At 33.1% G+C, this 15,341-nt stretch overlaps 2 protein-coding genes and 1 long non-coding RNA gene across 8 annotated transcripts in view; 2 read left to right on the top strand and 1 right to left on the bottom strand.

The window, feature by feature from the left end:
* Window positions 1-12,510, bottom strand: part of grk5 (G protein-coupled receptor kinase 5) — a 41,975-nt gene extending 29,465 nt beyond the window's left edge. The window contains exons 1-4 of one of the 6 annotated variants that reach the window (XM_068223804.2): window positions 12,327-12,510; window positions 10,443-10,490; window positions 10,059-10,118; window positions 714-809 (exon numbers count right to left, since the gene is read on the bottom strand). In XM_068223804.2, coding sequence (XP_068079905.1) covers window positions 714-809; window positions 10,059-10,110 — 148 coding nt within the window. In that variant the 5' untranslated portion in view covers window positions 10,111-10,118; window positions 10,443-10,490; window positions 12,327-12,510. Of the gene's footprint in view, window positions 1-713; window positions 810-10,058; window positions 10,404-10,442; window positions 10,491-12,326 lie in introns of those variants that run through there. The other 5 variants (XM_073914068.1, XM_073914069.1, XM_073914067.1 and 2 more) reach the window with 5 other exon arrangements.
* Window positions 1-15,341, top strand: part of LOC141376286 (uncharacterized) — a 501,640-nt gene that overhangs the window by 384,197 nt on the left and 102,102 nt on the right. The window lies entirely within an intron of this gene.
* mier3a (mesoderm induction early response 1, family member 3 a) overlaps window positions 12,623-15,341 on the top strand; it is a 16,485-nt gene continuing 13,766 nt past the window's right edge. Inside the window, exons 1-3 of the mRNA NM_001030149.2 lie at window positions 12,623-12,639; window positions 13,860-13,884; window positions 15,169-15,314. Coding sequence (NP_001025320.2) covers window positions 12,631-12,639; window positions 13,860-13,884; window positions 15,169-15,314 — 180 coding nt within the window. The 5' untranslated portion in view covers window positions 12,623-12,630. The remainder of the gene's footprint in view (window positions 12,640-13,859; window positions 13,885-15,168; window positions 15,315-15,341) is intronic.

Below are 15,341 nucleotides of genomic sequence, written 5' to 3'. Positions count from 1 at the left end.
AATAATTTCAAGTTTAAATGTTGGAATGCTGTAAATGAATAGGGCATAGGGGGGATAACTGGGAATATAACACATCCAGGAACTATGTTTCTAATTGCAGATCCATAGGTGTAGTTGCAAGTACACAAGTTAGCGACGGATTTTGCGAATGTTCATTGGAACGACGGATTTGGGACACGTCAAATCAATGAACTATGTTTGTAAGAAGGGAACTTGCGACCTTAGTTGGCTAACCATGGTTTTCAGAAATGCACCCCAGTTTACAACAGCAAAAAAAAACAGATCTAAGCCACACATATGGACGAAAATATCCGATTTGGTTCACATTTGCCTGAAGTGTGTGTTGTAATGCCTGTAGTAAACACACACCACATTTTTGGTGCAGTGTTCTTGGAGCTTGCCTGATTTCAGTTTAACTACTGAAGACACTAGACTGTTTTGACAATGTTTTTGGATAATTTTCTGCACTTTGATCATATCGGGACGATTGCTGTGAGAGAGAGCTCCAGGATTACATCTAAAAAGTCAAATATCTTCATTTGTGTTCTGAATATAAGCTAAGGATTGTAACAACTCGAGGGAGAATAATTAATAATAGAAATCTCATATTTTGGTGAACTAACCCTTTAGACACACACAAAGTAAATGATCTTTACAGTGTTTCAATTTAGTATTGTGTACAATGTTAAAAAAAATGTCCAATGTTTTCTTACCAATGCTGTTCTCCAGCTCTTTGCACTGGTTTATGTGAGGAAAATGCAGAATTTCCTTCCACTTCCGACTCCTTCCTTTGCGGTACGCATTACCTGCTGCACAATGGAGGCGACAGAGTTGATGATATGAGGAAAAAATATTTAAAAATCTCTGAATGATTAGCCCTCCTGAATTATTCGCCCTCCTGTATTTTTTCAAGACACTTCTATACAGCTTAATGTGACATTTAAAGGCTGAACTGAGTTACTTAGGCAGGTTAGGCTTATTAGGCAAGTCATTGTATAATGATGGTTTGTTCTGTAAATAATTAAAAACAAATATTGCTTAAGAGGGCTAATAATATTGATCTTAAAATGTAAAAAATTAAAAATAAAAACTGAAATAAAACAAATTAGACTTTCTCCAGAAGAAAAAATATTATAGGAAATACTGAAAAAATTCCTTGTTCTGTTAAACATCATTTGGGAAATATTTACTGTAATTGTATAGCCTACAAAGACGGATGTTGTGCTAACCGTGCTGAGTTTAGGAAACTTGTTAAATGTATTGAAAAAATCATAGCGATTGTAAAAAACTGTATATTATGTGTTTGCATATGCTTCATTCTGGCATGTGTTTTGGCATTTTGAATGCAGTGCTTCATTTTGAAGAAAATGTGCAGCATTTTGCATTTTATGTGTGCAGTTTTGAATACAGTTTTTCTTGATTGCTTTGATGCAGCCGTCAACTGAAACTCCACGTTTTCAAAACAGTTAACACACAGGCCTAAACAGCGGCACTCATAGTCAAAATGACACATTTTGCTTGCAAAAGGCACATACCAACATTTAAAACAGGGGTCACCAACATGGTGCCCGCGGGCACCAGGTAGCCCGCGAGGATCACATGTGTTGCCCACAGGCCAGTACTTACCAGTAAGCTTCTTTATGTAATACAGAAGTTATCATTTAAAAATGTAAATATTTGCAGAGATATATAAAAATAAAGTGTTGCACATTGATATATTAAATACAGGGTATTTCCTACCCTGTTAAATCATTGTTGATAACTTTTGTGAGAATCGTTAACATGATCAGTGTCTTCACCTGGATGAATATCATTAATTATTACCAAAAACATAAAGTATAATTAAAAGTAAATTGACCAAATGTGTTATTTGAGAAGTGTTTATCAAACTGGTAGCCCTACACATTAATCGGTACCAAAGAGGTAGCTCTCGGTATCATAAAGGTTGGTGACCCCTGATTTAAAATATGCAACAAAAGATAGTTTTACCTTTAAACAACACAACTTGCAAACAAGTATATACGCTCGTTCAATTAATCATTACACAACAGACAACAAAATACAAAATGTCTTTCTATTTGGGCTGTCAAATTTGCGTTTTTGCAAAGAATTGGATCCAGAATGAGAAATGCTTTGATAAAATGTATATTGAATTCATGACATCTTTCAAACTGTGGCTGGAAACTGAAATACTGTAAACAAAAAATGGACAAAAGTAATAAAATACTGTAAATATTAGAGAAAATACCAATATACAGTCAAATCTATTGGGAGTATAGGCCACTGTTGACCTCCTCCATCCAAGCTGGCACAGAACAAAGACCTTCCACCGTTTTTTAATGTTGGTAGACTGATTGCTTATTGAAGATTTGTGTGAAGGAGTGTCAAACTGGTGCTTCAGTGAATTCATACTGATCTTGGTAGTGTCTAATGCAGGGGTGGCCAACCCTGTTCCTAGAGAGCCACCTTCCTATGGAAATCAGTTGCAACCCATATCAAACACACCTGCCTGTATTTATCACGTGGTGTTCAGGTCCTAATTAATTGGTTCAGGTGTGTTTGATATGGGTAGCAACTGAAATGTTGAAAGGTGGCTCTCCAGGAACAGGGTTGGCCACCCCTGGTCTAATGGTTAGGAATAGATGGTTTCTGTTTGTTTACCGTAGCTAGGCCCACACGGAATCTGCGCGCGCAGAATTCCGCAGATTTTACCACATTTCTGCCATTCCTGTCATTAATTCTGTTTATTTACTTGAGTAAATGTGTAAATCTGAATTCATTCAGTTTTTATTCAGTAATTTATTACTTTTTATTTAATATATTAAGGGTTTAGTTATGATACTCCGTTGGATACTCCCAAAATAATTCCGCAGAAATCCGCAGATTTTTACCAAAATTCTCTGCAGAACTAGCAAAAAACGTCCGCAGATACCGTCTGGCCCTGACCATAGCTAAAACAATAGGGTTTGCACTGCTTGAGTGGCATCCATGTTAACTGTTTTGAAAAATGGTAGGGTAAATGTGTCAATCCAATGAGAAGGGTTTACACATTTGCAAGACCTGTCTTCTGCTCTGCTGGGATAGTGATGAAGAAAATGAAGAGGAACCTAGTTTCTTTGTCCAGGACAAAGCAAACAAGAAAAACTGTAATACAGTATTTTAGTTGTTCGCCACAGCTTTTGTTGCATGTTTGAAATGTTTTGGCACAGTTAGAGCCTTCTGCAAGCAAAATGGGTCATTCTGACCATGAGTGCCGCTGTTTAGGCCTTGCATCAAAGCAATCAAGAAAATCTGTAAAAGGTGATCTGTTTTGAAAATGTTTGTAAGCCGCTGGAAAAAACTGTAAAATAACTGTTGTTAAAATAACATTATACTTGATGCAACACCAATCATAACAATACCGGAAAGACGTCTTGCTAAAAATAGATTTATGAGTTATAATGAGTCTATTTCAGTCGTTGGATTAAGTACTCGAGTCGGTCACATCTGATGCTTAGAAAATGTTAGATATGTGAAACACCTACCTGAAACTAAAGTCAATAGTGTGTGTGTTTTTGTGTGCATGCGTGTGACACAAATGTAGAAAGTGTGTGTGCGTTTGCTGGTGCGAGCATGTGTGCATTTGTGTCCGCAGTTGTGTGTGACAGAGAGAAAGTGCGTGTGTTTGTGCATGCATGAGTGAATGTGTGTGTGTGTGTGTCTTTGTAAAAAAAGAGTGGGTTTGTGCTTATGCATGCATGCTTTCGTGCATGCATATGTATGCCTGTGTGTGCGCACATGTGTACTAGTGTGTTTGTGCGTGTATGAAAAAGAGAAAAAGTGTGTGTGTGTGTGTGCGCACATGCCTATGTGTGTGTGTGTGTGTGTGTGTGCCTGCATGTCAGTGTGTGGGTTGTGTTTGAATGACGGTTTGTTGACAGTAAAAGCGTAAAGAATCCTCGGCATCCTCTACTATACGAGCCAGAGCTAAAAATAGCAGTGGGAATGAAGCTGTAAGATGACAGCTATCAGATATGAGACACACCTCACCGACACAGAGATGCCACAGAAAACAACAAGAGTGTGTGTGTGTGTGTGTGTGAGTCCCATATGAAAAAATAAATAACAGTTTATATTAAATACTGAAGTGTTTCCGAACCAGCAAACCAACATACTTGAACTAATCTGTTGTGGTGATCCTATTGTTGCCACAGTAACACAACAACTATAGTAATATAAACAAAAGAGCCAGACGGAACCAAAGTCCCTTTAAGGCAAGTCACTTGACTCAGCTCCCATCTTTGAAACCCCTCTCGCGCAGTATGCTCAGGCATTCTGTCTGAATAGGGAAACATCAAATTCTCCAAACTTGTTTGCAAAACTTACGATTACATTAAATATATTATGAATTACCAGTAAATTCAACTCTTTCTTTAGTTTAATTTCTAAAGGTTTGTATCACGCAATATCTGCAGGAACTCGTCTGGTACGAGCCCCTCTCATCAGTATATAGCGATCGGTGATTGGCTCCTGTGCTAGTAGGCGGGGCTTCATTCGCCATATTGACATTACACTTTTCCCCATTCAAAACTATCCGAGTGACACGTTTTGTGTATTTCAGAGTCTTTGGACGGAACTTACAGTTTTTTTTTTCTATTTCTGCGCAGAGTTTTGTCAAAAACAATTATGCAGACTTCATGCGTAATGATTTCGAGAGTGTGGGAGCTGAAAACCTAACACATAAAGTCCAAAAGTAACACGTATTTAGACATGCTTGTTTGGTAAACAAAATTACAGCCGGTCTCTCATGTACATTGATTAATTCTCCTTCGGCTTAGTATCTTTATTCATAAGGGGTCGCCACTGTGGAATGAACCGCCAACTTAGCCAGCATATTTTTTACATAGTGGATGCCTTGTAATAAAAAAGCTCTAGTTGATCATTTGGAAAAGTGGCAGAAGCTAGATTTATCTGATGAATCTGTTATTGAGCTGCATCTCAATCATCACACATACTGCAGAAGACCTACTGGAACCAGCATGGAGCCAAGATTCTGACAAAAATCAGTCAAGTTTGGTGAAGGAAAACTCATGGTTTGGGGTTAAATTCAGTATGGGGGTGTGCGAGAGATCTGCAGAGTGGATGATCAACATCAACAGCCTGAGGTACATATGCTGGATGAGTTGGCGGTTCATTCCGCTGTGGCGACCCCAGATTAATAAAGGGACTAAGCCAAAAAGAAAATGAATGAATATTTAGGGACATTTAATACCACTTTTAAGCGCACACACACACACACACAGATGCACCAAAGGTTTTTCACCTAAACAGAGACTTTTACAGCATGATAAAATAATTTGAGTTGAAATTATAAACCGATTCCCAGTGATGGGTTGCGGCTGGAAGGGCATCCGCTGCGTAAAAACTTGCTGGATAAGTTGGCGGTTCATTCCGCTGCGGCGACCCCGGATTAATAAAAGGACTAAGCCGACAAGAAAATGAATGAACTATAAACAGCTGTACTTTTACAAACTAAGGTTAGCAAAAATTCACAAATATTGCATAAAATATATTTGTTACCTTGTAGTGTTCGTAATTGCATGCATAATATTCATATAGTGTCATAATACACTACCTGACGAAAGTCTTGTCGTCGATTCCAGTTGTAAGAGCAACAAATAATAACCTGACTTCTAGTTGATCATTTGGAAAAGTGGCAGAAGGTTTTCATCAGTTTATCTCATGAATCCTCTGTTGATCTGCATCCCAATCATCACACATACTGCAGAAGACCTACTGGAACCAGGATGGAGCCAAAATTCTTACCAAAATCAGTCAAGTTTGGTGGAAAAATCGAAGGAAAAGTCATGGTTTGGGGTTAAATTCAGTATGGGGGGCATGCAAGAGATCTGCAGAGTGGATGATCAACATCAACAGCCTGAGGTATCAAGACATTTGTGCTGCACATTACATTACAAACCACAGGAGAGGGACAATTCTCCAGCAGGAGAGCGCTCATACTCATACTTCAGCCTCCACATCAAAGCTCCTGAAAGCAAAGAAGGTGCTCCAGGATTGGCCAGCCCAGTCACCAGACATGAACATTATTGAGCATGTTTGGGGTAAGATGAAGGAGGAGGCGTTGAAGATGAACACAAAGACTCTTGATGAGCTCTGGGAGTCCTGCAGGAACGCTTTCTTTGCCATTCCAGATGACTTTATTAATCAGTGATTTGAGTCAGTGCAGAGATGTATGGATGCAGTCCTCCAAGCTCATGATGGAGTCAGACACAATATTCATTCTGTCTCCACTGCAGCAGGACTTTATATTCTATACTGGACATTATTTCTGTTCAGTGATGAGACTTTAGTCTAAACTGAGTCAGACCTTACTGTACTAATTAAATCATTAAAAATCAAGGCGTGATCATATTTTATTGTGGTCAAATAAGTGTAATCTGGAGGCCTTTGCCTTTCATATACGCCACTTCTGATACTAAATGATCAACTAGAAGTCAAGTTATTATTTGCTGTTCTTCAAACTTGTATAGGCAGTAAGACTTTGGTCAGATAGTATATATAACAGTTATTCAGTGAATGGCACCTGTTTGCTTGTGTAATTAGTGCTGAAAACTCATCAACATGACAAGAGTTTCTGCTCATTCCGAAACAGCAACTGGATCTATTTTTAGCCCTCAGATTAGATGGATCACTTGTAGTGCTGACAGGCTGTTAAAAGCGGCAAAAGGAGTCAGACCTGTTTGTGATGCAAGGCCGCGTGACGTCAATGGCTTTGTGTGTGCGCTTTTTGTACGAGGTCAGTGTATTTCAGGTTTGAGGTGCAGGACAAATGAAAACTATGTTGAATGTGCTGTTTCTGCCGCTCTCAGCCACTCAGGAACTGAACCCAACATTATAATGTGTTTTGCCCAGTGCTATTATGCTGTGTTTAAGCTTAAAATGTAAATACTTACGTCACATCTTTTTTTTTAGTAAGATTATATTTTTAAATATATAAAAATATTATATATTTTTACTGTATAATATATACTGTACATATTTATATGTAGTGATGTCATAACAATTAATCACATCCAAGATTAATGTATTTACATAATATATACACTTGTACTGTGTGTATTTATGTATACATGCATACTTACACACACATACTGTACGTACACTACTAAATATTTACATATGTATATATATATATATATATATGTATATATATATATATATATATATATATATATATATATATATATATATATATATATATATATATATATGCGTATGTGTATATAATTTGTATTAATATGCAAATTACATATACAACAAATAAAAACAGCTTTTTTTTTTACAATATAGTCATGCATATATTTATATAGACAAAAATATACACAGTACGTACATATATATTTTCTAAATACAAGCCTTTATTTTGGATGTGATTAATCGTGATTAATTGTAACATATTAAACAGTATAAATGTTATATTTTTTAGATTTAAGAGTTCATACTATGTGACAAGTACATTAAGCATTTTAAATACATATAATTTTAGTATATAATATTAAACACATATAATATATTTTAACACATGCACAATATCTCATTCGGACTATGCAAAGCACTAGCTACTATATTTATATATTACATTAAGGTTTCATTAGTTAACGTTAATTCATATTTTTACTAACATGAACTTTTAACAATACCTGTACAGCATATATTAATCATAGTTCAACATTTGCTAATGCATTATTGAAATACAAATGATTCATTTATTTTCATTAACACTAACAGAGATGAATAAATACAGCAATAAATTATTTGTTTATTGTTTTGTTAATGTTAGTAAATAAATTAACATTGATACAATCTAGTTGTAATCAGTTAATGATGTATTGTAAAGTGTTATATATCTATAACACAATATATTGTTTTAGCATCGATATCACAATGTGATCGTTCGCAATAGTCACATCTTAGGATATGCAATGTGGAAATTGTACCATTCGTAACATTAATAACGATTAGTTTATTTGATTTATTTTTACGACGAAGACTACGCAGAATTATTCGCATTAAATTATTCAATTACTGTTCCTGAACACTATTAATCTCCTCTGAACTCAATTACACATTGTGTATTTAATTTGTGTCTTTTTCTTTATACCATATTTTTACCATAGATTATAAATATATATTTCTTTATTTCTTTATTTATCTATGCTTGTAGATTGTTTGTTAGAAATTACGCAATCTAAAATGACAAATTATTTAGATGTTCAAGACATCTTTTGAAATTGTATTCATATTCATAACAGCAAAATATCTCAATGCTAGATTTTTCCGAAATCGTGTAGCCCTAATACGGTTAAAATCAGAATTATTAGCCCCCCTTGAATTTCACAGTATGAATTTCACAGTATGTTTCATAATGTTTTTTCTTCTGGAGAAAGTCTGATTTGTTTTATTTCAGCAAGAATAAAAGCAGTTTTTAATTTTTCAAACATCATTTTAAGGTTAATATTATTAGCCCCCTTAAGCTATGATAGTGTCCAACAAAGAAAAATACTTGGTCACACTTTATTTTGATGGTCCGTTTGTTGAATTTAAGTTACATTGCAACTAATTCTCATTAGACTATAAGTAGACTGTTAGGTTGGGGTTAGGGTTAATGTAAGTTGACACGTGCTTGTAAAGTTTCTTATAGTCAGTTAAATGTCGAGCAGTATCAACAGATGTAAGCAAACAGTCTGCTAATACTCAAATGGACCCTCAAAATAAAGTGGTACCAAAACCTTCTTTTCCACATTAAATCATTTTGTTTCATCAAGAACGTGACAAAAATTACTCAGTGCTAGTTTTAAAACTTAGTTAAAGAAATTTGACTTAATTCTGTATTTGAATATTTTCTACACAAACCTGAGTGCAAAATCTGGCAAGAGAACATAATACATTAAAAGGAAATAAACTGTAAGGGCTCATAAAAGCAGAATAGTTGTCAAATAAACAGTACAATGCTGTTTTTACAAATGTTACACTGCCAACCAACCAACCAGTATTTAAACACTTTACAATCTGCCTTTAAAAAAAAACTTTAAAAACTGTGTAAATGTTAATTAATACATTTGTTTGTGTCAGCTCACGGTGCATTAACTAATAATAAACTTCCCACAATCTGTTTACAAAATCTTTTATCACAGCAGTATTTATTACTATTTTGAATGTATAAATAAATAATCTTAAATATAAGAAATTAAATACATAAGATTAATACATAAGATAAATTATAAATATATAAGATTTCTTACCATCTCTTAATTTCAAGAGTGCACAGTTCGCTGCCATTGTTTCGAGGTTGGGGTTAGGGTTAATGTAAGTTGACACGTGCTTGTAAAGTTTCTTATAGTCAGTTAAATGTCGAGCAGTATCAACAGATAGTAAGCAAACAGTCTGCTAATACTAAAATGGACCCTCAAAATAAAGTGGTACCAAAAACTTCTTTTCCACATTAAATCATTTTGTTTCATCAAGAATGTTACAAAAATTACTCAGTGCTAGTTTTAAAACTTAGTTAAAGAAATTTGACTTAATTCTGTATTTGAATATTTTCTACACAAACCTGAGTGCAAAATCTGGCAAGAGAACATAATACATTAAAAGGAAATAAACTGTAAGGGCTCATAAAAGCAGAATAGTTGTCAAATAAACAGTACAATGCTGTTTTTACAAATGTTACACTGCCAACCAACCAACCAGTATTTAAACACTTTACAATCTGCCTTCATTTGTCGGTTTACATTGTCTAATAGCATGAAATAATCACTTAATAAACTGCATTTTTCACAGAACTTTAAAAACTGTGTAAATGTTAATTAATACATTTGTTTGTGTCAGCTCACGGTGCATTAACTAATAATAAACTTCCCACAATCTGTTTACAAAATCTTTTATCACAGCAGTATTTACTACTATTTTGAATGTATAAATAAATAATCTTAAATATAAGAAATTAAATACATAAGATTAATACATAAGATAAATTATGAATATATATGATTTCTTACCATCTCTTGCTTTCAAGAGTGCACAGTTCGCTGCCATTGTTTCGATCTCCATTCCTGCAGCTAAAAATCAGCCAAGAAATGTGCATTAAATACTATTTCTTTTTTACTGATGTTCCTCCTTAGTTCCTAACGTACATTGAATTATTATTGCGCATTTAGTGAGGCGCTTATTATTTGCACTCCGTTCTAGAGGAAATGTACATCCCTGATTGTTTTAACGATAATGTAGATGCTGTCAGAGTGCAGTTTGAGTTACAAATGAGGACTCGACTTTCTTGTTCTGCCTTCAGCTGTTGCGTCGGCCAATCTTGTTTCACCTGTACAGGTGACATAACTCCGGTGTAACTGCAGGAAGAGAAATAAGTCATGTTACTGGGATTTTACCTGCAGACCGGTGTATCTCATTAAGAAGTGACCTGATTCAGATTCTCCCTAAAAAAGACAGACGACAAATTCTATAAAATCTGGCAACTTTTCATGGCTTACTTTAAAGACATGAATTCTGCAAGGAATAGTTCAATTAAAGAAGACTAGACCAATTTAGATTAAAACAGAAGCTCATTATTATTTTATTTATTATTTTTATTTATTTATTATTTTATTTATTTTATTATTTGTTTCCTTTTTGTAATTTTAATTACATTTTATTGTTATTATTTTTAATTTTTTTATTGTATTAATCTTTTATCACTATACTTATGTATTGATTATTTGTATACTGCATGCTTTATTGTTAATTGTGGTGTGCATGTTTGTTGGACCATAGGTTGTTGTGTTCTAATGTCTAAAAAATAATAAAGAAAGTTTAAAAAAAAAAAAAAGTGACCATGTTGTCCCAATACAATTTAGGCTAACTTAATTTTTTCACAAAGTTAAATGGATTGAACTTAAAACAATTGAGTTGTCCCTCGAAAAAACTCAAGAGTTGTTGATTCAGCTCATTTTAAATAAGTATTTTGTACAAGCAGCAAAAATATTTTTGTTTATTGTAAATTGCGATGTAAGATACAAAATAAGCTAGAATATCAGAATCAGAATGAGCTTTTTGCGCCAAGTGTGCGTAATTTTTAGGAGCTCAGTGTACATTCATACCTAAATACAAACATTTCTACATACAAGAACACTGAAGGACATTTAAATAAGTGGAAAATAAAGTTAGATAAAGTATTTGGACGTCATATATGGATGATTTATGTGCAATATTGTTGTTTTTTAAACTGTACAGTAAGAAATAAAACTATTTATATCAAAGTATTTACAATTAAGTGGCTTTATTGGTTATAAAAACCATAAACAGTAAGAGTCCTGTATGTTTATGACCATAAGAAAGGTAGCAACTGATTTTTTACAATTGCTTTGCTACAAATTTCAGAACCCTGATGTCAATGTTCAAAACTCGAGACACAAAACTCACTTCTTTTATATATTTCAACTATATATATATATATATATATATATATATATAATAAAACTATTAAAATACAGTATGTGAAATCCAAATGTAATTTGCACTTGTTGCCATATATCATGTCAGCTTTTCGATAAGGAGACATGCAGTGAGAAACACTTTTGTTAACTTCACTATTCTGTTTTTGTTTTTACAGTAAACCTATGATTGAATGAATACAATTTAGATTTCTAATTTAGTTGATATTATTCCCTCTACACTGTAGAAACCATAATGAAACCTGTAACATATATTTTAAAAAGCAATATTTAAGGATTGTTATTGATAGTTTATTGAAATGATGTGCATCAAGTGTGTCGGTGACCTAAAGTTGTGTTCCTGTAGTATTTGTATGATAAAGGGATTATGTGAACCAATGATCCTGCAAATGCAAGACTTCTCAAAAGAAATGAGCGCAACAATTTTTTTTTAACGCTGGAGAGCCTGCCTTAAAAGTAGTGACTGTTTAGAGTTTTTGTTCATCAGGGTTATGAAATTTGTGGCAAAACTATATATATTTATAAAAAAACTGTAACATTAACATGTAAATGGCGCCACCGTCTGCTTTATTAATGTTGAACACGTAAAGAGAAACATTATTTATATATACAGTATATTTACACAAACATACGGAGTAGATATTGATGTCTAGATGATGTTGGTCTAATAATGAGTAATATATCTGTCCTGTTAATACCGAATGTGACAATAAAAACCGTGACGTATTAAAATAATAAACGTTTCTTTCCTTGAAAGTTTTACTGAAGCAAAATCTGAGCAGTTTGTTTACATGACGTCAGTGTAAGATATGTATTACGTACCAGATATAAACTAGTTTCCCTCAGTATGTTTTCAGTGAAAAAGTACACCTTAACTTCCAAACAATTTGATATTCATATTTTAATATAATATATTAAACACTCAGGTAATTAAACCTATTGAAATACATAGTATGTCGACGTCAACCAGCTCTCTCTTCTCAGCCAATCCCGTGCCGAGCTCACTGTGCGGTTAGAACGCGCCAGCCAATTAGAGTGAACGTGGGGGAACGCTCTAACGCCATTGGTCCTCACTGTCAATCCGGGCTCCGTCGTAAAGCCAGTTTAGTAGCCGAAAGGTACCAAGATGGCGGAGGTAAGTTGGAAAATAGGGGGAAGGCGTCATATTTTGATCGTTGATTTTGCTTCCCACAGGATATTAATTTGGGATTTCTTGATTTGATAATATATAATAAGGTCTTATCTTCGCATAGAGGCCGCGTTTGTCGATATACGAGTGGTTTTGGCCGTCAAAATGAGTATTTGAAACGTCGATGGGGCCTCTTTTAGCGTCGAGTGTTCGGGTCGGGCGTCCGTATTTGGCGTCAGATCTGACTGAACGAAGCCGTCGTGGTCAGATAAAAAATGAGAGGCTATTTTATTTAATTTTGCTCTAATTGCGTGTTGTCACTTCAAATTTATTCTCGAATTTTCGGATTAATACTTTTGTTTTGATTTTAGAGAGACTAATTGCGTTTTTTTCAATTGCTGATGTGCCGGATTGATGCTATAAAGTGACGACTTCAAATAATTTATTTGTCTTCTGTTTTAAAATAAAATAAATTTATTTTTTTACAACACCACATGGCTGTGTTTTGATTGAGTCAATTAGATCTTCTGAATAAATGACGATCAGTGCTTTGGCTTGTTCGTGACCTTAACAAACTCATATTCTTTGTACATTTATCGTATTTAATTAAATCAGTTAGTGTTATTGTTGTTTATATATGAATTTCTGTTTTGTTTTTTTATACTTACGAGCTATAATTATATTTTGGTATTTTTCTAGCGAGCATTATTAAAGTTTTATTAAATCGATGGTAATATTTTTATTAGCTGACGCAGTCATTAGATCTTAACAAAATGACAGAAAATTACATGCATATTTTTTGTAGTAATTTATTTATTCATTTATTTTTATCAGTGATGTTTCGTTTGGAATCGTGGTTAATGTTTACTATAGAAACATTTCATTAAAGGAATAGTTCACCCCAAATTTTCGCTTTATACACTGTTTCCTCAAGTGGTAATAAACCCTTGATATTCTTTCTTTTGTTGAACATTAGATTATATTTTTTGAAGAAAGCTGAAAACCTGTAACTATTGACATCCATAGTAGTCTATGGAAGTCAATGGTTGCAGGTTTTAATCTTCACAAACTTCTGTTGCATTCACAATTGAGAAATTGAATCAGATTGGGAACAAGTAAAGGGAGAGTAAATGATATTTCATTTCTGGGTGAACTATCCCATTATGCGAAGTTCATAATGTAGTAAATTCCCAAACCTCACCTGTGTTTTTGTTTTATAATTTCAGGCTTCCTTGGGAAGTACGAGCCCAGGTATTTTATCTTCTAAATCTATTAATAATGTCAGATATTGGCAATCATTTATTCTATGTAAGCATTCATATGTTTTACCTATCGAAATAAATGTATTAATTAGAAACATTTGTTCTGATTGTGCTAATAAAGTACATTTTTATCACTTTATAAGAAATACACACAATGTAACCACTTAAGCATTACCAAATAGTGAAATCATTATCTGTTAAGCACTAACTCTATGTTAATAAACGTTAGTAAGCATTTTATAAATACACCTACAAATGCTGTATTTTTGGCTTATAAGCACAAATATAATGTGCTTAATAATTGTGTCTTCATACTTTTTTGCTTAATAATTGTTCATTGCTAAATTCGGTAATGCATTATTTACTAAACATTTGTATTTAGGAATTTGTATTTATGCTTCATAAATCCCTTATGAGTGACAGTTAAAGTCTCAGTATCAAATGAACAATAAATGTTTGCAATCTTATCTAAAAAATAAAATTACTGTCAACATTAAACATTGCCGAATAACAGGAGTGTCGAAATAGAAATAAATACACTTAAATAAAATTGGATTAGACAATTTTATTATATCTTTTTATTATATTATTATAAATTATTTTTTGTTATTATTATTATTATTATTATTATAAAACAACAACTATATAATAGTTTAACAATATATTATGATATAGCATTTCAAATTTATTCATGGATGTTTAAACTACGATCATTTAATTTTACCTAAGATTGCAAATATTTATTTTTCATTTGATGTAAAGTTTCATTTGTGTATCTTCAAATGAATAGAAATTAATAAAGTCTTTTTTTTTTTTTTTTTTAACACAAATAGTCCTCACTTTAGGTTACGAAACTGGATGAAGTTGACTTTTAATAATAAGCATTTAATAACATATTAATTATATTAATTTTAATAACATATTAACTATTAATATATGCCTGAAAAATAAGATATATAAATGTTAATTTGAATAGTTTATTAATCATTAACTTATTCTGAATGATCTTAAAAAACACTAATTATTCTTAAACAACTAATTTGTAAATTAATGCAATACTTAATGAATTAAATTATAATTTAAGAATTTTTATAAATGTGCTTTTAAATTAAGAATACAGTATTTGTGGCTGAATTTATAAACTGCTTACTAACATCTTTTAATGTAGAGTTGATGCTTAACGTTTGATAATGCTTAATAAATGATTTATAGTGTGTAAATAGTTTTTTATGTAATAATATTTAACATTTGTGTTTTAATTTGATGTTTTCAGTTGACTCTTTGTCATCGGAAGATCATGATTTTGACCCGACGGCAGACATGCTGGTACACGATTACGATGATGAGCGTACGTTAGAGGAAGAGGAGATGCGAGAGGGCGAGTCGAACGGCAGCTCCGAAATCGCAGATCTGGAGAAGGTTTGCTGTTTTCTTTCCTTCTTCTTT

The sequence above is a fragment of the Danio rerio genome, chromosome 10 (assembly GCF_049306965.1).
Source record: "Danio rerio strain Tuebingen ecotype United States chromosome 10, GRCz12tu, whole genome shotgun sequence".
NCBI lineage: Eukaryota > Metazoa > Chordata > Actinopteri > Cypriniformes > Danionidae > Danio > Danio rerio.
The sequence above is the reverse complement of the archived record's forward strand: the minus strand, read 5'-3'. Positions and strand labels throughout refer to the sequence as shown.